This window comes from Gigantopelta aegis, chromosome 3, assembly GCF_016097555.1.
Source record: "Gigantopelta aegis isolate Gae_Host chromosome 3, Gae_host_genome, whole genome shotgun sequence".
In the NCBI taxonomy this organism is placed as follows: Eukaryota; Metazoa; Mollusca; class Gastropoda; order Neomphalida; family Peltospiridae; genus Gigantopelta; species Gigantopelta aegis.
In genome coordinates, this window is record NC_054701.1 from 26,793,744 (window position 1) to 26,819,094 (window position 25,351).

Below are 25,351 nucleotides of genomic sequence, written 5' to 3' on the forward strand. Positions count from 1 at the left end.
CCGAAGACTATGTATATAAATTCAAAATGGTTACCATTATTATTTAATCCCGTTGCCACAGAAATGAATGAACGTTCGGCCATACGGTGTCAAAATAACTAATTATGTTAAACACCTGTAATTCAAACTTTCTTTTCATACAATCTAAAAAAACAACAACTATAAAATAAATAATATGGTGATATATTTAGGACACACACACGTTTTTCTTACTTTTAAAGATATTGAACTTAGACTTATATCTCGAAATCTGGACTTGTTTTGTTGAGTGCTTAACCTGTTATCTTGACATGTCGGCATATTATCTCAAGTGCACATTACTTATTATAAGTACTCGACTTATTATATTGAATGCTCAACTTATTATTTGGAGCGTTTGACTTATTATCCCGGATGCTCAACTTAATATCTTAAACTCTTGACTTATTATCTCGGGAGCTCGATTTGTTATCTCAAGTGCTTGACTTATTATCCCGAGTTCTCAACTTATTGTCTTGAGTGCTCGACTTATTATCTGGAGTGTTCAGTTTATTATCTCGAGTATGTGATTTATTATCTGAAACTCGACTTATAGTATTGAGTGCTTGTCTCTTTTTTGTTGTAGATTGCTCGACTTTATCTTGAGGGCTCGACTTATTATCTCAATCTGTCGACTTATTATCTTAAGTGCTCGACTTATTATCTCCCATGCTTCACTTATTTATCTCGAGTGCTTGACTTATTTTCTTGAGCTCTCGACTTCTGCATCAGTAATGTACAACCAAAATGAAAATTGCAAAAGAAAAAGACATACATGTTGACTTTTGCAAAAGACATACATGTCGACGAGAGTTAATATGTTGAGCGCTTGACATAACAAATCGAGATCTCGAGATAATAAGTCGAGAGTTTGAGGCCTTTGATGGAAGAAAACAAATAATCGTGTGTGTCATAAATATACCACCAGTGTATTTACGACACACTTATTTTTACTTACTTTATAGATCTCGAACACTTGGCATATTATTTTGAAGTCTCGACTTATTATCTCGAGCTCTTGTCTTATGCCTAGCGCTTACCTTCTGCATTAGGACTGTCCAGCCAAAAAGAGAATTGCAAAAGAAAAAGACATACTGTACTTGATGATGAGAGTTAAAATGTTGAGCGATCAAGCTAATAAATAAATAGCTTGAGATATTTTTTGAAGTAGCAGGCTGCTACTGGAAATATTATCTCGAGCTACTAGCAGCAAGATATTTTATGTAAGCACTTTGATAGGGCTTTGATATAACATTGGCCATGGCGCATTGGTTGGGACGGGAAATGCCTAACGTTCGTGTCAGTGACATCTTTGTAAGTTATGGTAGCATTCCGTTCAGTACAGGCTTACTGCATTTCATAATACAATATACTATACGGAATTGGACCATGGCTTGCAAAGATACGTCATTGAATGCAGTGCAATACAGTAGTACCCAATTGATAAACTTTTTTTGTGTTATATATATATATTACATGTTACATGGTATATGTTACATTCTGGTATCTTCCGACTTGTGGACATTACTGTGAGCCACATCGTTTTGAGCGACATTGTCTACCCCGGACACCTCCACATCGTACACACTGAGCGCCTGCTGACTCGCGGGCCGTCTTTGTCATGAACAGTAACTGGACTTCCTCCAGAGTCTTGTTCTTCGTCTCGGGCACGAAAATCAACGTGAAGATCATCCCAACTAAACAAATGCATGCGAACAGCCAAAACGTACCTGAAAAGACAATGCAGTTAGTGGTACATGGTTTGACCGGCCTCGGCTGTGTAGTGGTTAGGCCATCAGACAAAAGGCTGGTAGGTATCGGCTCCCACCCAGAGCGAGCTTAACCACTCAATGGGTAGGTATAAGGTAACTACACAGACTTGTCTCTCACTAACCACTTCCAAGCTAACTCTCGATGAAGCTGGACGCTGTCGCCTGTGCTCTCGACTTGTCTCCCCCCCCCCCCCACACACACACACACCTGGGGGGATTGATTGCAAGCTTTGGATCGCTGCTGGAGTTTCGCGTCGCGTACACTGGGTCACGGGTAACCGTGACATTGGTGTACGGCGACTCGGACTCGCAGAAGAGAAAGGGAAGAGGACGGAGGAAGAAGAAACGTGCGCCAGGAGCGGCTCGGGGGGGGGGGGGCAAAACTGGCGGCTCAACCGCCAGCGGCGGTCCCTTCTGCGTCGCCGCCCCCGGCTCGACCCAAGACGAAAGGACCAGCTCATCCGGACCCGCCGTCAACACCGAGGGATGCTCTCAACGCGCCGATGTGCGAGACGCCCGCAGACGGACCTCCATCTCCCTCTACGCCACCGCCTACACGTAACTGGCCATTGTCACCAGTCTTGCCAGTTCGGAAGGTGGCGGTCCGGGCAGGAGCCGTTGCGAAGAGGAAGGCCGTCGCTCAGCCGAGCGACCAGCCTGACAAGGCAAGGCCTCCACCTTCACAGGCACCGTCCCCCTCCGACTCGGAAGCCGTCTGGAAAGTTCAGATCGGGACAATCAGGTCCGGCTTCCTGAAGTTCGTGCAGGGGGACACCTCGGATCCGGCATTACTGATGGGCGGACTAGTGGAACCAGAGCTGAAGCAACTGCCTGATGGAAGCGCTTACGAGCTACACACCATCAAGTCTACAGCCGGCAAGACGGGGTTGGTACTAACTCAGCGCCGAGGAGTCTACTGACAAGCGGTCCTAGTTAGAGAGATGGATAGTCATACCATCCACAGGATCGTCAAGGCCCTTTTCGGCAACGACTACCGGAGTGTTATAACCATCCTCGCCGACCAGAGATGGAAGCACTTCATCCCCGCCTTTGCCGGTTCTCCGCTCATCAGTTCGCCGTAGGCCAACCTCCACACCCTAACGACCTTAACGAGGCCACTCACGTGAACATATAGATTGGACTTTAAACATTTAGACCTTCGTTCAAAATTTTATGTCGAAATTACTTTTTTTTTATAAATATTATTAAATAGTCCGATCCTCTCTTCTTTCTCTTATTTATTTTTGGACTGTCCTTCTAAAATGCTCCAAATTATATAAATATTCGGCCGAGCAGTCAATTTTAAAAAAAACAATTTGGCTTGTAATTTTTTTTTTTTTTTTAAATTATACTATTAACCTTTTTACTAATTGCTATTTTCAAAATTCTGCCCATTTTCAACACTGAGTCAGGCCACCGATCTTATCGGAGGTCGGACTCGGGATGGGCGTGTTCGAAACCCTAGTGGTATATGGGCACGTTAAACTAGTTATCATCATCATCATCTCACTAACCACCAACAACTAACTACTCATCCTCTCTCCTGGACAAAGAGCCCAAATAGCTGAGGTATATGCCCAAGACAGCGTGCGCGAACCTTAATTGGATATAAGGACGAAAATAAGTATAAATGAATGAATGAATGAATGAATGAATGGAATGCGTTAAAATCAGGACGTGATATCGAAAAGTGATGTCATACGTTTTACTAATCTCAAATTGATTTTTTTTTAAAACAATATGAACATGAACTATGAATGATTAGCCACAACTGGAAAAGAAAATGAATGTATGATGAACGACTCATTAATTAACATGTTTTAAATTATGGCTATTTCAATTAATATAGTTATTTTGACACTTGATCTAAAGAGAGATGGCCACAATTAGATACATAATTACAAACATATTACGAACTACTGACTGAACCGAGTTGTGTATTGTGGAGAATAAGTTTCGTCAACACGGCAAGTAGAAGTAAGACATTGAAAAGTATGTTTTCAGTTCGAAATAAATATGTAGGCTTACAATCATGAGATGTAGCACATAGGGATATCAACAATCCATTTTCAATTGCAGACACCCAGTATTTAAAAAAACACCTGCAGACGGTGACTTTAAATCATTAACGACTGGAAAGTAACTTTCAAAGTTCAGCCATTTTGACCACCCAATATTTAAAACACTACCAGTAGCTTGCAGGCGTCATTTTCAATATACGTGTAAATCATGAGTTATATCCCCCCGCCCCTAATAAAACAAATTCTCTTCAACAGGCGTTTATACTGTCTATATGCGTACGGCGAGATCTAACCAACTGGTATGTCGCGATACTGTGCGTATGCCGATAAGTGGATTGCGCAATCTAATTAAAATTAGCTCCACTATTACATGTGGATCTAACAGCAGCCCGTTGGAGTTCATGTCCAGTTGACCTTTCATTCAACCAATCAAAACCTTACTTGCAAAATCATACCAGTATTTTAAAAAGAATTTGAAAACATTCGGGATTATGCCGAGGGTATACGAAATGATTCGGGTGAATTACGAAATATCCCGGAAACTAATTGCAATATAAAATTTTATATAAAATTCGTTTCAAGACGAAAAAAAACTGTGATGGTATAGCCATACTTTTTTTTTATACTAGTATACAATCCAGAGTTTATTTCTGCACTTTCCCCCATGTTTTGTTCAATGTTGAAACAGACCAACAAGTTCGCCTATTGCATAAATAGTTTCGCCCGATATTTTTAGAATTTGTATGCTCCCGAATAACGGTATAAAAGGCGAAGTGTAATTGGTCGATATTACTTATTAGACATCATTTAACTTCATATTACCAATACGTGTGCAAACTTAGCTAAGAATTTAAGTGGGTGGGAAACAAAATTCAACTTGGTACATGTATACAGTTACTTACATACTATTATTCCAAACCGATAGTTGACTCCCTACCTAAATAGATGCATTGTTTTATTGGTAACCAAACTAAGTATGCTAAGCACTAGGCTTTTTAACCAATACTCACACTATAAGGGAAAACACTTCAAATTAGATAGCTAGGCTAGTATAATCCCCCCCCTCCTTGTATTTCATTATAATCCAAGGATGGGGGGTGGGGAGGATTGATGGCTCTGGGTTCCCGTTGATTACATTAGAATAGGGACTTAGGACAATAGGAATAACCGTAACAACAAACTAGGGTTTACAAACAGACAGCACGCACAACCGCAGTACATAGGGTGCATTGACTAATGATAACAATGCACCCGCCCCCATTTAATGGCCCAGCACGTACTCTAATAAGGAGCTGGACAAAAGAATACCGGCTCCGAGTACACAATTGCACTGCACCCAGGGGAAGCTGGACAAAAGAATACCAGCCTACCCTATCCCACCCCCAAATACTTGCTGCTGGTGGTCTACTTGGTACTTGGTGACACTGAAGAGAAGGACGTCGTTAACTGCAACAACAACAAGATTTGGAAAAACCCCGGAACGACAGCGCCTTGCCTACCGGTGTTTACACAATTGCACGAGTCTCCCCTGGGTTGTCATGCCACGACCAGAAGCGGCCAGGCCCTTTTTAAGGGCCCTATGGCCAACCTAGGGACACACCACAGCATCATAGAGGTCTAATTAACGAGCTGCTCTCAATTCACTAATGTAAAAACCTACATTTAAGCTCCGGAACTTTCTTTTTGACCGACCGTTCAAAATTGCGCCAAATTCCTCAATCAAACTTTCGCACCTTTTCTCTTTTGGCATAATTCTTTCTCCATTCAAAATTCCATAGCACCATTACCTCCCCCCCCCCTCCCCCCCGCCCCCGCCTGCTACCGATCGGGCTGCTGGTGCTCACTTGCACCTGCCAGCGCAGGCGGTCCCTCCTCCCCTCCTCCCCCCCCCCCCCCACCTTTCCTGTCCTGGACGGGCGTGCGCTACAACAGCTTGCTCTGAATGTGCACGTAAAGCCCTATGACCTGACCTGACCTAACCTGGTCGATATTTAAATTTATAGATGACCTGGACATGGACATGGGAGTCCACGCAATGCTGTTAGATCTACTGGTAGACCCAGTAGAGCTAATTTTAATCAAAAATATCGGGCGAGACTATTTATGCAATAGGCGAACTTGTTGGTCTATTTCAACATTAAAAAAGAGGGAAAAGTGCAGTAATACACTCTGGATTGTATACTATATAATATAAACAGATTGTATGGCTATACCATCCCGGGTTTTTTTCGTCTTGAAACGAATTATTGATATTAGTTTCCGGCATACTTCGTAATTCACCCGAATCATTCCGTATACCCTCGGCATAATCCCGAATGTTTTCAAATTCTTTTCAAATCACTGCATTCCCAGTCTGCAGCTCGTCGCGGTAAGACGTGTTTGTGCACACTGCACGTGCTTTCGCGGCTCGACTTGGGGATCCTTCACTTTTGTTGTTTTTGTCAACGAAGTGAAGTTTTCTACTGGGATGTATGCGGCCATTGGAACTAATTGAACGCTGGAACGCTTCTCGTTTTGAGTCTGCACCACCAAGTTGGATTCTTTTTTAGCGAGATTCCTTGCCTCCACGTCATTTCTCCGTCTGACTATGTTGACTTGTATCTTTCGTGACTCGTATGACGGCCATTCTGCAGAACGCCACGGTTGTTCGCGTTTAGTCTCTACATGTCCGAGCCTGTCCTAGCAGCACTGGAAGATTGACTGCCCCACTCTAAGAAGAAATAGGAAGCGGGCTCTTTTTCTAGACTTTACTTTGTTTTATTGCGATACCATCTCGTATCCTCCGGAGTCGGGCCCGTCCGCACCACTATTCTCTCGCTCAGACGGATCCGGCTTCTCAAGATCCGTATTTCAGCACAGCACTACACCTTCAGCGTCTATTGATTGTCAATCTAGGGGTTTTCTTGACGGGATGCAACCCATCTCGTACCTACAAGCTGTGCACCCTAACGGCCTTAACGAGGCCACTCATGTCGACATATAGATCGGACTTTAAAACTTTTAGACCTTTGTTCAAAAGTTTATGTCGAAATTACTTTCTTTTTTTAATATTATTAAATAGTCTGATCCTCTCTTCTTTCTCTTATTTATTTTTGGACTGTCCTTCTAAAATGCTCCAAATTATATAAATATTCGACCGAGCAGTCAATTCTTTTTATTTCTGGCTTGTAACTCTTTCTTCTTCTTTTTTTTAAAATTCTGTTAACTTTTTTAACTAATTGCTATTTTTAAAATTCTGCCCAGTTTCAACTCTACCCCTCCCCCTACCCCTCCCCCCCCTCCCCTCCATCCCGAGTCAGGCCACCGATCTTATCTAATTTCATTTTGACCATCCGATCTAATCTAGCGACCAAATTTAATAGTAGAATTTTCTTTATTAATTATATTAGAGATGCGCATCAAAATTTTAAAGGCCCACTATTATTATTGGATGTAAATTTCAAAATTGTCAGCTAATTTTTTTTCTGTCCCGGGACAAGTCCCTGGCTATCCAGAGACAGACCCCGGGACCGACATGCTCGAAACTTTAGTGGTATATGAGCATGTAAAAATTATTCGCACTCAAATCACTGGAATGATTTTGCAAGTAAGGTCAACTGGACAAGAGCTCCAACGGTCTGCTGTTAGATCCATAGGTAATAGTAATTAACCAGTGGAGCTAATTTTAATTAGATTGGCATTATATCCTCAAAATGGCATAATGTAGATGGCAATAAAACATTTTGAAATACTTGGAAATTACATTCAAGAAAGTATGTAACATTTTCTATTTGGCTTTAATCCTACGGGACATTTGCAAATTCAATAGCACCAACACCAACCCTCTCTGCCACCCACCCCAAACTTGTTCCTGCTCTGGACGGAGAAGCCAGCGAATGTCGACAACTGCGTCTGGCCCATGACAGGCGTGTGCTACAACAACTTGTTCTCAATGTGCACGTTAAAACCTATGACCTGACCTGACATAACAGGATTACTTTTTGTTGTTGACCTTTTATTTCTAACGTTGGTTAATAAATCAATAGAAGGTGAACTGCTGTTATTATCATGTAAATATCGAATGCTACGAAGTCATCAATAAAGCAGAAAGTACAATTAAAATTTTTTGCTACATGTAAGTTCCTTTTTCTTTCTTTTTTTTCAGTTAGAGTTATGTACACTGCAGCTTTGGTATGGGGATTGCTAAATGATGAAGACAAACATTGTTTTATGGGAAAGTTGCAAAAATTACAGTCAAGTATTTGTGCAATATTGAAAAACAGGAAAATGTGGACCTCAGCTTTTGCGGGAGGGTTCGGACGAACCCCCGAATCGCCCTAAATACGGGCCTGTAATATATCGTATGAATCGCGATATAGCTGCCCTAGATCGACACATCGTATCGTGGACCTCATATCGGAATGCGATACTGTATCACATCGATACGGATTTTAAACGAGATTTCAAAATCCCTGGTAATAACTTACCGTATGTTGTGATTGTTTCTTCAATGTGAGAAAACTGAAGGACACTACAAGGTTAAAAATCCAGTTAACAGCAGTTGCCATGGCAATGCACGTCCCACGCGCCCACAAAGGGTAGATTTCAGAGTTTATGGTCCATGGCATTGGTCCCCAAACCTGCATTCAAAACGCACATAGTAAGGTAGAGTTTAAAGGGTAAAACATACCTAGACAAATGTAATGTTCACTGTTAGTAACTCTATCATTACAAATTTGAAACGATGCCAAGAAATGAACTGTTCACAACAAGAAACACTTTTATTATATATCTGATGTAACCATTATATGTACTTATTATGTTGTCAAATGCATGCATTTTGTACGATTCATATATTTGAAATAAATTATTTTTAACTTTTAAATTACTAGTATATATTGTAGCATTTGTCACCAAAGACGACAAAACCAATAACGCATCTTTCTTTTTCTTTTTTTTCTTCTTTTGTGTGTGTGTGTGTGGGGGGGGGGGGGGGTAGTCTTGGGAGTGGAAGTCTTCCTAAACACGAAATCGGAATGGCATATCATCCCGGGGACAGTCATACTACAGATGAAGCACCTGGCAGTGATTTATGGAAGCAGTCAGGACCTTGTCATCTTGTCCTTTAGACTCTGCTTTAGGCAGAAATACGATTTTGAATACGTAAATAGTTTTGTCGTTCAGATACAGAACGTTTTACACAAGGAGACAATTTTTTTTAAACATTTTAAAACTTGATTATTTACTCATTTACACACCTGGTGCAAACGTAACGACAAACAGAGCCAGTCTTAGAATAGCCATCCAGGAATAGTCTGTTGGACAGTACCCTTGGGCCCAGTGCATGCCGGTAGCGGAAACAGTTGCGTTGCAACGGTCATATTGCGCTCGTTCCTCTTTGTGGCTGGGTTGCGCCTGTAGACACGTTCCATTGGCAATGTCGTCGTAACAGAAGCCGCAGCGACTGTCTTTGATGCAATCGTTGCAGACCCTTACACAATGGCACATTCTGACAATGGTGTTTATTTGTGAACAGTCAAATTTGTCTATAAATACCACCTGTATTGTAGATTGGGACTTTCAAGTTTCATAATTTGGTAGTTATTGAAAGCTGGGTTTGTTATACATGTATATATAGTACTAGTCTAGTATCTGGGGCCATTGTTTGAAACTTTCAGCCCGTTACTAGAACACATTGATTTATTAATCATCGGCTATTGGATGTCAAACATTTGGAAATTTACGTATAGTTTACATTTTTCAATTAGTAACAAGGAATATTTTATATGCACCATCTTACAGACAGGATAATACATACCACGGCCTTTGATATACCAGTCGTTGTGCACTGGCTGGAACGACAAATAGCCCAATGGACACACTAACGGGGGTTGATCCTAACCCAACCGCGCATCAGGCGAGCTCTTTACCACTGGGATGTCCAATAAAACTCACAATTGTAATGAACATGGATTCCATTTTGAATGTAATATTGGTTTTTGCCGTTGTAGTTCTTACATGACAGTGTTTATCCCACAAAGCTGCCCAAAGAGCTGCAGTCCTGATCCAACGAAGAGCGCCTTCATCACGTGTGGAGTGCCGCACACTTTACCCAGAGTGCAACCTACAACAAAACACGCACATGCAACAAAAAACTATGTAATCACGTACATGTATGATATATTTTTAAAATATATATAATATATCATGTATAAATATGATTTATAATATTCGGGTATGGAAAGTTTTATGCTGGTTAAAGGTCAATCTGATTAAAATTAGCTCTACAGGTTAATAACTATACCAGTAGAGCTGATTTCAATCAGATTGGGTAAAAGTATGTGAATTGTTTGTTCAAGCGCTAGCATAGACATGATTTTACATTGGGGGTGGGTACATCCATATATAATCCTTGCGGTTTTCGTCTGATAACTCTCGGCTACGCAGTTGTGTTGAGGGTGTAGTGATATATTATGTCACATTATCCTCTTTTTTTCTCGAAATATCCATTTTATACCCATTATATTGTCTTGTACAGAGAAACCATAATGGTCTTTTTTGTTTTCTCAGGCGAGTGTGCATGGGGAGGGCTTCAGGGGACGAAACCACCTTTGCTGCTCTAGCAAATGTTCTTTTTAAAATATATTTTCTGGGGGAGCATGACTCGATTCCCCCATAAACTTCGCTCGCCAACAGTGAAGACCCCTTCATGCACACGCGCCTCGACTAAACTTGGCTACTTCTTTAATAAGCCACTTATTGGATTCTACCTCTAGACTACAGGGGCGTAGGCTGGGGGGGTCGCCCCCCCCCCCCCCCCCCCCACACACACACCCGCTGAAGCAAATGGTCCACTTTCAGAACTAAAACATACAGGTTTATACATATGGAGTTTCTGGTGGTGCAAAAACAAAATGGAAAAGGTCCACTTGGTTCATATTAGAACCCCCCACCCCCACCCCCCACCCCCCAGGTTCAGCTCACGCTACACCCCTGGACTAACGTGGTTACCATGATCAATTTTTTTCAATACATTTCCCGGAGGAGCTGTACTCGACCTCGACCCCCCCCCCCCCCCCCGCCCCCGCCCATAAATTTGGCTCGACAACAGTCGAGACCCCTTCCTGCATACGTTCCTGCACACGCGCCTGCTTCCTAATACAACTTGCTACTTCTTTAACTTGTTTACCCTGATCTAATTGCTTATCACGATTTATGGCTGTTCTTATGTCGTCGAGTTCTCTCGTGACGTCATCGGTTCCTCGTATCTTCACGAGCACGGCACGCGCCTCGACATCTCGTCCCTTGCTCACAAGCCAACGAGGAGTCTCAGGGAGGAAGAAAAATCCACAGAACTGGATCAGTGAAGGTACGCCTGCTAACCCAAGCATATACCTGCGTATAAAACACGAAAGACGGCATAAATGTAGAGCCGGTGCAGACTGACAGTGGTTAGTTAGGCTTACAGTAAAGGTGGGATGTGTAATCTCTAAAGTGACTCCATTTCATTTTATATTTATGTACCGATTAAAACTATTTTGATTTCTATAATTTCGATATGGACATTCTATATTTTTCTTTGAAGCTTACGGTTTTCACCAGATTACTACTACTAAAGTATTTCCCACAGGAATCGCCTTTTTTCATTCTATGGCATTTACTACAAGTCATTTATTTCTGAGCTGAATGTTTTTTTTTAAATTGAACACAAATATAGCTGTGTGGATTTTTTTGGGGTGCTTTTTTGTTATTTCCAAAACACTTTTACTTTTCTTCTTTCGTCAAAGCAAATTGAAATTATTTACAAAAACTTTTTTTTTAGGATGGGATCGGCTATAAGTATGCGTGTGTGTGTGTGTGTGTGCGCGCGTGCATGTATGTATGTTACGTTGTGGTGAGTGCGTGCGTGTGTGCGTGTGTTTATATGTGTGTGTTGTGTGTGTGTGTGTGTGTGTGCGTGCGTTCATATGCAGAGTGTACATTATTTTTAGTCCGATACGTCTAAATTTGACGTTTAGCGGCAGATGTGTCAAATTGTCTTTTTAGCAGTACAATTATTTTGCTGTATTTTATTAATGTATATGTTTTGTCTCATCAATAATATATTGTGAGTGAGATCCGTGGTCTAGTGGATAAGCTGCTGGACAATCAAGCTGACGACAGTGGTTCAAATCCCGTCAAAGCTGGCTCACACATTCATTCATCTTTCTCATCTATCACCCTCTGCCTATCATTCTCAGTATCTTAATATAAAACAAAACTTTCCAATTTCTCCCACGATTTCAATCTGTTTCGACCCTTTCTGTCAGTTTCCTCCGACTCTGTCTTCTGAGCTGTCCACACCATCGCCTACCTGTCTCATCTTTCTCCACGGGTGCAGTCTCTGTGTATTTCCCTGCACCCACCTGACATCCTTGTCCTTTGCCGCTAATAAAGCTGGTCTGACCCACGGCACTAACTAACGACCACCGGTAGTAGGGGTGCATAGTGGGTGGTTACAAGTGCCTCTTACCAATGCCAGAAGTAACTACTGAACACTCCCCGAAGTGGTGAAAGCCCACAGCTAAAAGCTGATGGGGAATGGCAGGTGTGTGGCACAGATAGCCACAAGAGACAAGCACCTGTCGCGGTTGGAGAGACAAGGACTGGGATGTGGAGGTGGACAGCGAAAGAGAGTTGAAAGATAGGAGGAGTTGCCAGATCGGGAAGAAATGAGATGGAATTCAAAGGAGAGAAAGGAAAGGGGGCAGTGGGATAAAATAAAAAAAACATAATAAAATAAAAAATATATATATACTGTCTACCTCCAGCCGTCTGGTTTCATTTCACTGAATCCCCCAGCAATGAGTACTGAGATGACGATACCAATGGTGATGAAAAGCTGATTCAAGGTCACCAGGCGACCTCTGATCTGAGCTGGCGCAACTTCCGCTACATACATCGGAACTGTCATGGAGGCAAATCCTAAAGAAAAGAAAATATGAGAGAGAGAGAGAGAGAGAGAGAGAGAGAGAGAGAGAGAGAGAGAGAGAGAGAGAGAACGAATGTGACTGATTAATTAATCTCAAAACGTTTGCTATTTGTAATGAAGTTCTGCACAGATTTTAATATAGCATTATTTTCTTGGAGACTAAGGTCTGGGTCTCCAAATAATAAAATATGACAAATGAGTATTACAAACTATGGTGTAGTGGACAAAAGCGTAAGAAGTGTTCAGCGTCTTCAAATGGGTTTCCGCAAACATAAGATGTTTTGTCACTTACGCATCGTGAGAATTTATGACCATGTAGTACATAAATACATACAAAACAAACTCAAAGTAGGTAAAACCATTAGCCTACTTCGTTTCTTTATTATATGAATTAGAAAATGAAAAACCTCGGTGATCTCACTGACTTATATTTTAGTTAATATGAAGACAGATCATTTGTATAAAATGAACAGATCTCAAAACAAGTTCATTGTTGAAACACGTTTTCCATAAACAATACCACATGAGTATCCGTTGGACACTATCTTAAAACAAGTTTTTTTTAAACGTATTTAACGAGCGAATTGGATATGTTTTTAAACAACGAGTTGTAAGATAAAATATATCTAAGGGACACCAGTGTTATATTCTATCTCTTACATGTCCTCAAAAACCAGCTTATAAAATATAAACGTCTTTTCCAACTGAAACTGATTTACTACCAATGCGCTTGCAGTAACTTGTGCGTCACAGAGCAAGGTGTTTCGGGTTAACTTACACGTCACAGTGCAACCAGTTTCGATAGCGCCTTATTTCACTGGATGGTATGGCTGTATCGACCGGGTCATCACCTAGGAGCAGCCAGTGGTATATATCTTTAAATCGATAACACACGTATATGTGCACAATTCTAAACACAGATGGTTTGCGCCAGTAGTATTTCTTAATGTATATTGAGCGTAATAAATGTATCGTTTTGTGTTCAAAATTAGATGATTTAATATATTTTTTCCTCTCTGTATCCCAAACATGATTTGTTCATAAACAAATACGCAAAATCCTGTTGTTAAAAATCAATGTTTGCAAATTTCACCTTTCCATATTTTACGAATAAAATGTTCAGTGGTTTCTTCACTATCATTATAAAAAGTACATAATGCATAATCGTGTATTTTTGTTTTATCCTATATAGATACAGAAGCGGCTATAGAATTTTTCTATGGATAGTGTGCAACGCCCAAAACATTTATGTCCCCGTAGCGCAGTGGATAGCGCGCTGGACTTCTAATCCAGAGGTCGCGGGTTCGAATCCCGCCGGAGATGTCTACAAACATTTTTGTTATCCCTGTTCCAAGTCAGGCCCCCGATTATATCGGAGGTCGGACTCTGAATGGGCGTTCAAAACCCTAGTAGCATATGAACACATTAAACATGTTACATAACGAGCGAATTGGATATGCTACCAAAACGTTCACTTACGGTAAAGCAACGTAAACTAACAATAGTAACATGCATTATATATAGACGATTGTCTTGGTACTTTTGAGTTCGAGGTAGGAAATGCACACCCCTAGTACCTTTCTATCGCATCTGCGCCTGTTTATGGCCATTATCCCGTGAGAATCTTTTAGGGATACTTTACACAGGTTTGCATTCTGAGTGTTGCGTATATATTTTTCCATACAAGAAAGTTATTGTGAAATATTGTGGGCCATTTGGAGATGTGTATAGAAAAAAATCTTTCTGCTTTTCAGAAGGTTTCCTGTATGGTAGAAACGGGGTTCATCTAACGTTTTTAAATTCTCATTCTCTCTCTCTCTCTCTCTCTCTCTCTCTCACACACACACACACACACAAAATATCTCTATATCTGTCTGTCTATCCACCTATCTGTTTGTCTGCCTGTATTTTTCTATTTCTCTCTCTCTCTCTCTCTCTCTCTCTCTCTCTCTCTCTCTCTCTCTCTCTGTCAGTCTGCTTGTTAAAATTACCACGTGTTACATTCAATAGCCGATGATTACGTTCATAAATGCCATTATCTTGCGGAGATCATTCAAAATCAAGACTCGAATATTTGTTATCTAACCCAACGACACGTGTCAGCATGCACGGTTTGGTTATCAGCTAGTGTTTATAATTAGCAATATATATTTGTTCTCTCTCAAACCTCCCATTGATAAAAGTGCAGGCGATTTAAGCTTATGCAATAACATATTTTAAAAAAAAGAAAAAAGCTTTAACTTTATTTATATTTGTAACATCATTTAAAACAGATTATATGGAGTGTGAAATATAGCACAATGGTAGTGCTGGTGATCGGTTGTAATACTGATTTCAGCATCAGTCATCGGTTATAATTGGTTTGAACCAACCGGTCAACTTGGCACCTATAGTCGTGTTCACCGGGATCGATCACACAATTGCTACTTTCACTTTCAATATCTATCGGTATCTGCAAGTACACATGAAAACCTACCCAAACCCCAGCATATCAATCCTGTCGTCTAAAATGAAAGACCAGTTTCATCGCGATTATCGATTATATATTCTTTATTATAATATCACATCGGTAGAACCCAATCGATCAATTTTCGATTATGATCGATCGATCATTGTAACATCGCTAGTGGGTCTAGACTATTAGCTCTCGCTTTACTTACGTTATGGCCAAGACAGACTAGTGTAGGCGGGGCACAGTGTAGGTCAGCATTGTGTAAAGATAACATCTGCAAATGAACACTGCTATAGTCTTGAGTATGGACTTTAAACGTGTTAGAAGTAGGATATCCAATAAGCATTCTATGACAACATCGCTGGGCGTTTGAATAGCTCTGAATGTGATAAACAGTCGCCATGTTGTCCATTTTCAGCACTGAATCAAATTAACTTCTTAATAACTAATACACGCTAATTAAATAGTGTGGTTAGGTGCCGCTGCAATCATTTATGCTACTCATACGGATAAAGTAGCAAGATATCTTTTACATGCACCTTCATATATATATATATATATATATATATATATATATATATATATATATATATACTGTGTTTAAAATCATGCTCTTTTAAGTGAAAGTAATGTTTCCAAACAAAATGGGGGTGGGGATGTACGTCCTATACCCGCCCTCCGAATCCGCACCTAGTCTAGTGGTAATATTTATCTATTCCTTTGCCAGTGACAACACACATTAATATCACCATATAAACTCACCTATACCCATTCCCACAATTATCCTGCCCACCAGCAAGATCTCTTTGGATGGTGAAAGCGCCATGAGAATAGCTCCTCCCGTAAACACAAAACTGGCAGCCATGATGGTTTTCTTTCGGCCAAAGAAATCCGTGGTGAAACCAGCTACAAGAGAAAACAGCGCGGCCGCACCGATGGTGCCACTAACTATTATCTCTGTCCATATTGTGTTCAAGTCGAAGAAAGGTTTTATTAGCAGCATGGCACCGGACACGATTCCTGTGTCGTATCCAAATATCAGACCTCCAATAGTCGCGAAGCATGACAGGAAGTACACAAATTTGGTATTTTCCTCTTTTGGATTTGTTATGATGTTTGGGTTCGAGTTCATCGTATCGCCATTTCCCCCTTTATTGTGACGATATTTCTCTTCCATGATGATCGTTGTCTAAGCTTACTCTGGTACCAATGGTAAATTTCTGCAACTGTCAATCCCCTTCGCTTAAAATACACACAGTAATCTTCCAAGAATAAAATGCGACGAAGAAATAATATTTCAGAAATTATTAGCTAATATACGAGTATCCAAAGATATCGTCGATATGGATATCTTCATTTATGCTTAACGTTTGATTATAACATTGTACTAATTTTAAAACGCCGAATGACGGCTTTGGGCGTACGGTTCTGTTGTACCAAAAATAAAATAGCAAGATAGATATAGCCAACAAATGATGGCTTTATTAAGAGTAAAGAAAAAAAATTACATACGTCACCACAAAGCGCTTATACAAGCGAATTACTGAACATCACATGTAATCGACGACGTTTAAATAAAAATAAAAAAATAAAAAAATATATATATAAAAAAAATAAAACCCCAGTGGTTTGTATACATGCGTTAAGTTCTGGGCTAGAGTTCTGATATGAAAATGGAATGTGGATATAGTTCTAATGACCCGTCAACACAGCGCTGCCTCCGTTGTCAGGCAGTGTTAGTTTGCGAATGCCACTTGTCGAACGTGTATGTGAAATAAGCACGGGTGTGTGCGTGGCTATAGCGACTAGTATGAGCATTGGAAGTGTTAAGACTTATCTCCCACCTTATCTGTGAGAGTGATTACAAGTGTACACTCCATACTGAATTGTTTGTTCTTCTCCCGATTGGTTTGTATTTACAGTGATTATTCAGTGATTGAGCGATATTCCACTAGCCTCATTTGATTACAATGCATGGGCCGATTGATAATATCCTTGACCCTTGCATACATGGTATGCATGCATCAACCTTCTGATAACATTATCCTCTAGTCTGCCCTTATCAATACGTTCGTAAACATAAGCATATAATTGCTGATGCACCGATACTGTCATATATATGAAAGAAGTGTAAGTGGTTCAACAGTAACTAAAGCACTCATTCTATAATTGATCAAAATTGTTAAAATCAATTAAAAACAAAATGAAATCCTGGAGATGACGGCATGTCTACATAACATATTTGGAAATTCATTTCGTTGTGAACAGGCTTTCACAGTATCAAGGAATATCATTTAGCTTGGTGGTAGAACACAGATCCATCCGTGGTAGTGATTACAGACCATCGAGATCTTACAACCAGTTCCAGTCCAGTGTACATCTTACCGGGGCCACTATACTACTTCTCTTTTTCTAGCGATTAACTTAATTATATCTTAGTCTTGAATGGAGCTCTGGTAGATCAGGTTACTGATATTTGATTGCGTAAATGTCCCCGGGAGTTGGACACAAAATCCAGTTACTCTCCGATAGAAGATCTGACATGAGCCAATACGATTTTGTAGTCACTTAACCTTCCAGTGTGAACAGTCATTTTGAATGCATTAAATTATAATCAGGTTCATGCCAGATCTGCTTTGCTGAGATCAAATAACGGAGAAATGATGGGGTTGAGATAAGAGTAAGATCTAACTTTATCAGGATAACTGAATATTTGGATTAAAGTAAATTGAAATGAAATATGAAAGTAAATTGAAATAAAATAAGACGAAAAAAACATGGCATTGCTCTGTTGCGAATCAAGTTTAAGTTTGTTTTTGTTTAATGACAACACTAGAGCTCATTAATTTATTAATCATCGACTATTGGATGTCAAAGATTTGGTAATTCTGTCATACAGTCATAGAGGAAAGCGACTACATTTTTCCATTAGTAGCAAGGAATATTTTAGTTGTATATAGGATAGCACGCACCTTGCTTTTAATATACCAGTAGTGGACTGGTGCACTAGTTGGGATGGGTGAAATCCAATCTGATCAGAGAATGGGTCCACTGAGGTGATTTGATCATACGACGCCAGTTTGTTTATTCCTCAGGTGAGCGCTCTACCGATTTTTTTTCTTTTTTTCTTTTTTGAAAATCATTTCGTTGTGAACAGGCTTTCACGGTATGAAGGAATATTATTTAGCTTGGTGGTAGAACACAGATCGATCTGTGGTAGTGATTACAGACCATCGAGATCATCACTGATAGCTACTGAGTTCGTGCCTTACAACCGGTTCCAGTCCAGTGTACATCTTACCGGGGCCACTATACTAGCTTCTCTTTTTCTAGCGATTAACTTAATTATGTCTTAGTCTTGAACAGAGCTCTGGTAGCTCAGGTTACTGATATTTGATTGCTTAAATTTTTCCGGTAGTTGGACACAATATCCATTTACTCTCCGATAGTAGATCTGACATGAGCCAATACGATTTTATAGTCACTTGACCTTCCAGTGTGAACAGTCATTCTGAATGCATTAAATTATACTAAAGTTCATACCAGCGCTGCTTTGCTCGGATCAAATAACGGAAAATGGTAGGTTGAGATGAGAGTAAGATCTCACTTCTTCAGGATGACTGAATATTTGGATTAAAGTAAATTGAAATGAAATGTGGCATTATCGATATAATGCGACGGAAAAAGCATGACATTGCTCTGTTGCGAATCAAGTTAAAAGTTTGTTTTTGTTTAACACCTCTAGAGCTCATTGATTTATTAATCATCGACTATTGAATGTCAAACATTTGATTATTATGTCATACAGTTTTAGAGGAATCTTTATTTGTATTGAGGACAGCACACACCTCACCTTTAATATACCAGTAGTGGACTGGTTCACTAGTCGGGACGGGGAGAAATCCAATTTGATCAGAGAATGGTTCCAGAGGTGATTTGATCATACGATGCCAGTTTGATTATTCCTCAGGCGAGCGCTCTACCGACTGGGCTAGATCCCGACCATGACACAAATCAAAACGACAGTGGATTTCTGTCCAGATGATGTACGTTTGACACCAAACAACCGCTGATTCAACAATGTGCTAGGATGTCGTTAAACAACCATTCCTATCTCTTCCGTTCTTGACAAGAAACACCAGATAATAATAAATGGCACAGATCATATTTTGCCAATACTGTTCAGTTCATGACAAGCTGTATAACAATATTGATCCGTTTCACAGGGAATGTTTTTTGTTGTTTTTTCACCCTGAGAAAGCCTATTACACAACATACTCGTATTCAGAGAAACATCCCTAGTTTGATGAAACTCAATAAATAGTTTATTTTATGAAATGAAAAAGCTTTTCGATGACAGTATGTCATTTCTCGCGTAATAAATTTTTTATAGACAACTAATCTCGTTCCATTTTAATTTCCCTTATTGAACTTAAAATAACCCAGCCATAAATACATTACATGATGCTCGAATGTGTGTGTGTGTGTGTGTGTGTGTGTGCCACGATACACCGAGTAACTGAATTAGTTCAATGGCGGCTTTGGAAACGTTTTTCTTCAAATAAATTGAGGGCGTACATCTGGTTTTGGGGTTCGAAACCGATATAGAAACTATTAGTTTTATCGTTTAGAAACTACTACCGGAAGTTGGACAATAACAGGTGCCCGAAAACATTTTGGGAATGGCATAGCCAGCTTCATCTTCATAAATCAAGGCTAATATTCGTTCCTCGTATTCAGCCTTGATACATGTAGTCAAGATTACTGATATCCACTACTAGCGCCCTCTATTAAAAGAAAATTTGTAACACCGATTATGTCCCTTGCACGATGACATCGCTGACCAATCACAGCATCGGTAACATGTGACAATCTTGAAAGCAATATCAAAAATTAACCGCCGGACGCTGACGCGTCTTTGTTTACAATAAAAAGGGAATCTATAAGGAGCGTTGCGATTCGTTGCAATCAGATCTCATCGCATCCAATGAAATTTAAGCATTTTGTGGCACGATTTCTTGACGACATGTATCAAGGCTGAATACGACGAACGAATATTAGCCTTGATTTATGAAGATAAGCCAGCTTAAAAGTTATGTGTTTCCAAAATTTATATAAAATGCTTTGATTATATTTCAAAGTCTGTTGTGTCACAACATTACAATTTTTGTACCTTATTCTGTGAAAATAAATTCAGGTTTACGTGTGACCTGAAGAAGATCTACATCACTTGCTGCTAGTGACTGTGACGTCAGATGATGTTCCAATGTAAACATTCTTTGCAGGAAACTACTTTTTTTTTTTTTTTTCAAGATGTTTAATTCAAAACGCTAGCTAGTTCCGAATGGTAGCGAATAATGGAGAATTGAAAACATGGATGTTTGAAAAATAATAAATTAGCAAACATTCGTCATGCGCACAACTCATTCTTAGTGACCTGATAACACTTCTAATTATCAGGTAGGTTGTCAGGTCACAAGAAGCATGGTTGCATGATAAGTATATTTACTCATAGGTTTAATTTTAGTCACGTGAACGGGGCTTTTGTCACGAATCTAACATTAGCGGTCATTTTGTCCGACACAAAATGAAGTACTTCTGTGTTGAAAAAGTCCGAAATGAACGTAGAAAGATATTCACTTGATGTGCGCCTTGCACTAGTGTTCAAGCAGTTCGATGTAGTACGTTTTAAAATGCGGGGTTTTTTTTGCTTCTTTTTTTTGATTGTTGTTGTTGGTTTTTTGTTTTGTTTTTGTAACCCTATCATGCAGCATGCAGCATGCACCTACTTATGGAACTGTTGCTAGAACGCCTTAGCGTTTTCCCGGACCATGGGCGTCATTTGCTGAAGAAAAGTAGAGGGACCGTTTATGACAAATATTTTTAATGAGCAATCGCCGTTCACCCAGAACAAACGGATGTCTTTGGTGCATTCCAGGACCGTAGCTAGTGTGTGTGTGTGTGTGGGGGGGGGGGGGGGGGACAAGAGGGACAGTTGTCCACTCCGAAAAAAACCCACCAGGTAAAAATAATAGAAACTTAAAGAAAATTCTCTTCGTGGTTTTTAATATTGATAAACTAGGCAGGTTCATCATGTGCAGGGGATGGGGTCGAACTTTTTTCCTTTTTTTTTTTATATATATATATATATATATATATATATATATATATATATATATATATATATATATATATATATTGATAAAATTAACATGTAACAAATAAATAGATGATGCATTATATAAATATTTACATAACTAATCTGTAAATCATTTCTATATATTCTGTAAATATAATGTACTCATAATTAATTCTGAAAAATAAATGTACATTTGTCCAACAATTCCAGATTGTTCTGTTATTTATTATGAAAATATACTTATCTATATGGTAATACGTGTTCAGACTATTCTGGAAGCCAGTTAAAGTTAGTTGACTTTTGAATTTTGATTTGTATATGTATTGTTTGGCAATTAGCAGTATTAAATTTATAATATTATCTTTTTTAGAATAGTTAGGGTTGCCTAAAACAATTGTTTGTGCATTCACCTGAAGTCTTTATTTTAGTTTTCGAACTTGCCCCCTCCGCTCTAGATAAAAAATATTTATTTATTTTAATGCATTTTTCTGGCAAGCATAGCCCGATCCCCCTAAAACTTCGCTCGCCTTAGTCTGGACAAACCCTGCACAATGTTCTACTCACTTGCCTGTAAGGTAAAAAGTAATTGCTAACAGGCAAGTGAGCAGGGAATTGTGTAGGGTAGGTCCAGACTTGGGTCAAGAAAGTTTTTAGGGGGATCGAGCCATGCTTACCCAAAAAATGCATTAAAAAATATATATATATTGGAGCGAGGGGTGGTGTTGGGGGGTGGGGGTGGAATTCGACCTCCACTACCATTCCCGGCACACGAACCTGCGGCATGTTTTTGTTTTTAATTTTGGTCATTAAGCACGTGTGATCAATGTGTAGAAATGTTGAAAGAATTGTTGGGTTTGGGTACGCTATCCAATTATTTTGGTTCTCCCAAACACTTCCTAAAACCTAAAGCCAAAATCACCCAATCTAATTAAAATTAGCTCCACTATTACATGTGGATTTAACAGCAGCCAGTTGGAGCTTATGTCCACCAATCAAAACCTTACTTGCAGAATCATGCCAGTGATTTGAAAATAATTTGAAAATATTTTGAATTATCCCGAGGGTATACGATATGTTTCATGTGAATTACGAATGCCTTATTTAGACCAGTAGAACTAATTTTAATCAGATTGCTAACAACACTGCGCAGTCTCCAATGTACAGGTAACATTTCGTCTGTAAATAATAATTTTATGACCAATCACACTTCGCCTTTTATAACGTTATTTGGGAGCATACAAATTCTAAAAATATCGGGCGAGTCAATTTTAGTGGCCGCAATACAGCGAACCATACCAATACGTACGGGATGGGTTATCAGTCTTCACTTTTACATTAAAAATTATTTATTTATTTATAAAAAAAAAAAAAAAAAAAAAAAAAATTCAGTCTTCAGTTTTACATTACAAATTATTTATTTTATAAAATAAAACATGTTTTAAGGCATTCGTAATTCGCACGAAACATGTCGTATACCCTTAGGATAATTCGGAATGTTTTCAAATGACAATGTATTTTTAAATCACTGGAATATTCTGCAAGTAAGGTTTTGATTGGTGGACATAAGCTCCAACTGGCTGCTGTTAGATCCACATGTAATAGTGGAGCTAATTTTAATTAGATTGAAAATCACCTAGCCCCGAATCTTTTTTTAATTCTACCCCTGTTTATGTTTTATCGTCCCCAATCCCACCCCTGGCTACGCCAGTGGCGGTATCACAATCAAATTAAAGTGAGTTTTCTAATTTATTGCGTTCAACTTCCTATTCAATCATAGCATACCTATGCCAACTTGGGTCAGCACACGAACGTGTCTAAACATGTTCTAGGTTTTTTTCCCTGACGTCACAACCCACGCCATCCACAGCGTACCGAAAATACCTCTGGGTCGGCACCATATGGACATGATTTCTGGGCAACCCACTCTGTGGAATTTCCCCCTGATGTCTACAGTTGCAAAAAAAAAATTAACCCAGTTAAAAGCGACGCCACGCTATAACGTCAGCACAGCTATTACTGCACAGCCTAGTTGTTCGGATACCCATGCTGACAGCTACCAAACCCATTAAGCCCGTTTACACCGACGCCACACAGAGGTCAGCGTCATGACGCTTTCCTCTGACATCTACAGCTGCTAAAGCCACTGACCTAGTTAGCACCGACGCTTGGAGGGCAGCGTCCCCATGCCGTGACGTCATCAGGCCAAGCTTAGAGATCAGCCAATTAGATAGATCACGTGACCTATCTCATTTGCATACACAGTGCTCAAGTATCACCTCTAATACTTTTAGCAATGTGCTTAAATAAAAGAAAACTCATGATTTTTCAGTTAAATCAAACACAGGATGCATCATTTGTTAACAAAAGTAACAGTACATTTTCAATACAAAATGAAATGCGTAACTTTTACGTCAGTGACATAATTGCAAGTCGAGGTACCGTTCCATTTAGTGTACTGCACTGGAATGCTGAGGGAATTTTCAACAAAAAGACAGAACTAGAACAGTTCCTACATGAGAAAGCCATCAACATTTGCTGTGTACAAGAAACTCATCTACAAAACAGCAAAGCTTTCAAAATCAGAGGCTACCAATGTTTCAGATCTGACAGAACAAACCGCCATAAAGGAGGAATTCTGACACTCATCAGGAACAACATCCATGCTTATGAGACATCAGTGCACATGCAGGATTCTGAATATCAAATGATCAAGGTCAAAACAAATGCAGAAGAATTACAAATCCTAAATTTTTACTGTCCCAATGATCGACCACTGTCCTTAGACACCATAGAGGTATCTCAAGCAAACTTCATAGCAGTTGGTGACTTCAACAGCCATTCACAGAGCTGGGGATACAACCACATAGATCGACGTGGAGAAGAAGTGGAAACTTGGCAAGATGAAAATCAACTGATTCTAGTCAACAACCCAAATGACACTCCAACGTTTTACTCCAGATGTTGGCACACCACCTCCACTCCAGATCTTGCTTTCTGCACCGAAGACATCCAGAGAGATATGAAAAGAGAAGTTGGAGAGCAGTTAGGAGGCAGTGACCACAGACCAATAATCCTCACTGTCAACAGAAAAATCAGCATTCAGTCTCCACTTCCACGCTGGAACTATAAGAAGGCAAAATGGGGTATCTACAGACATCGAACAAGCACTCTGATAAAGAATTTGCAAGTGAAAGGAAGGGATATCAACCATGTTGTCAAGGAATTTAATGCATGTATCCTTCAGGCAGCCCATGAGACAATCCCAAGAGGTGCTAGAAAAGACTACAAACCCTACTGGACTAACCACCTTCAAAAACTACAGGATGACATGTCTGAATCTAGGAAAAAGGCTGAAGAACAACCCTCACATGACAACAACCTGAAGCTTCAGCAGGCGAAAGCAAAATATCTCAAAGCAAAAGTACAGGCAAGAAGAAAAAGTTGGAGAGAAAAGACAGCAGCTCTAAATATGGAGAGAGATGGAAGCAAACTATGGAGACTCACAAGACAACTTAATGATGAGGACAACAGAGGACAGAGGATAACACTGGAAGATAATGGAGAAATGATTATAGGCAAACAAGCAGCAAATCGCTTAGCTGACAATTATGAAGAACAGAGCAGCATACACATAACTGTCGAACAGCAAAGAGAAGCAAGAAAAGAACAAAGGGAGAGATCAATAAACGCCACTCCAACAGGACCCATGCAACAACCTATCACACTGCATGAGTTACATGTAGCTCTAAAGAAATTGAAGAATAGGAAATCACCAGGCCCAGACTTGATCACCAATGAGATGCTAACTCACATTGGCAGTGCAGCAGTCAACAAACTACTGGAGATCTTCAATCACAGTTGGGAAAATGGGGTCCTTCCACAAATCTGGAGAGAGGCTACTATGATCCCTATTTACAAGAAAGGAAAAGACCGAAAAAAAGCTGAAAGCTACCGTCCAATCAGCCTAACCAGTTGTGTTGTTAAGACAGTGGAGAGGAT

General features: G+C 39.7%; 1 protein-coding gene and 1 non-coding gene across 2 annotated transcripts; one reads left to right on the forward strand and one right to left on the reverse strand.

Moving 5' to 3' along the window:
- Positions 1-1,426: 1,426 nt before the first annotated feature.
- LOC121368572 (proton myo-inositol cotransporter-like) lies at positions 1,427-16,390 on the reverse strand. Its single transcript, XM_041493310.1, is given in 8 exon segments — positions 1,427-1,748; positions 8,278-8,298; positions 8,301-8,430; positions 9,047-9,349; positions 9,814-9,914; positions 10,980-11,185; positions 12,595-12,754; positions 15,976-16,390. Coding segments are annotated over 8 exon segments (1,542 nt in total). The 3' UTR covers positions 1,427-1,542.
- Positions 14,012-14,084, forward strand: Trnar-ucu. The gene has a single exon. It is a non-coding gene; the product is annotated as a tRNA-Arg (tRNA).
- Positions 16,391-25,351: the final 8,961 nt, after the last annotated feature.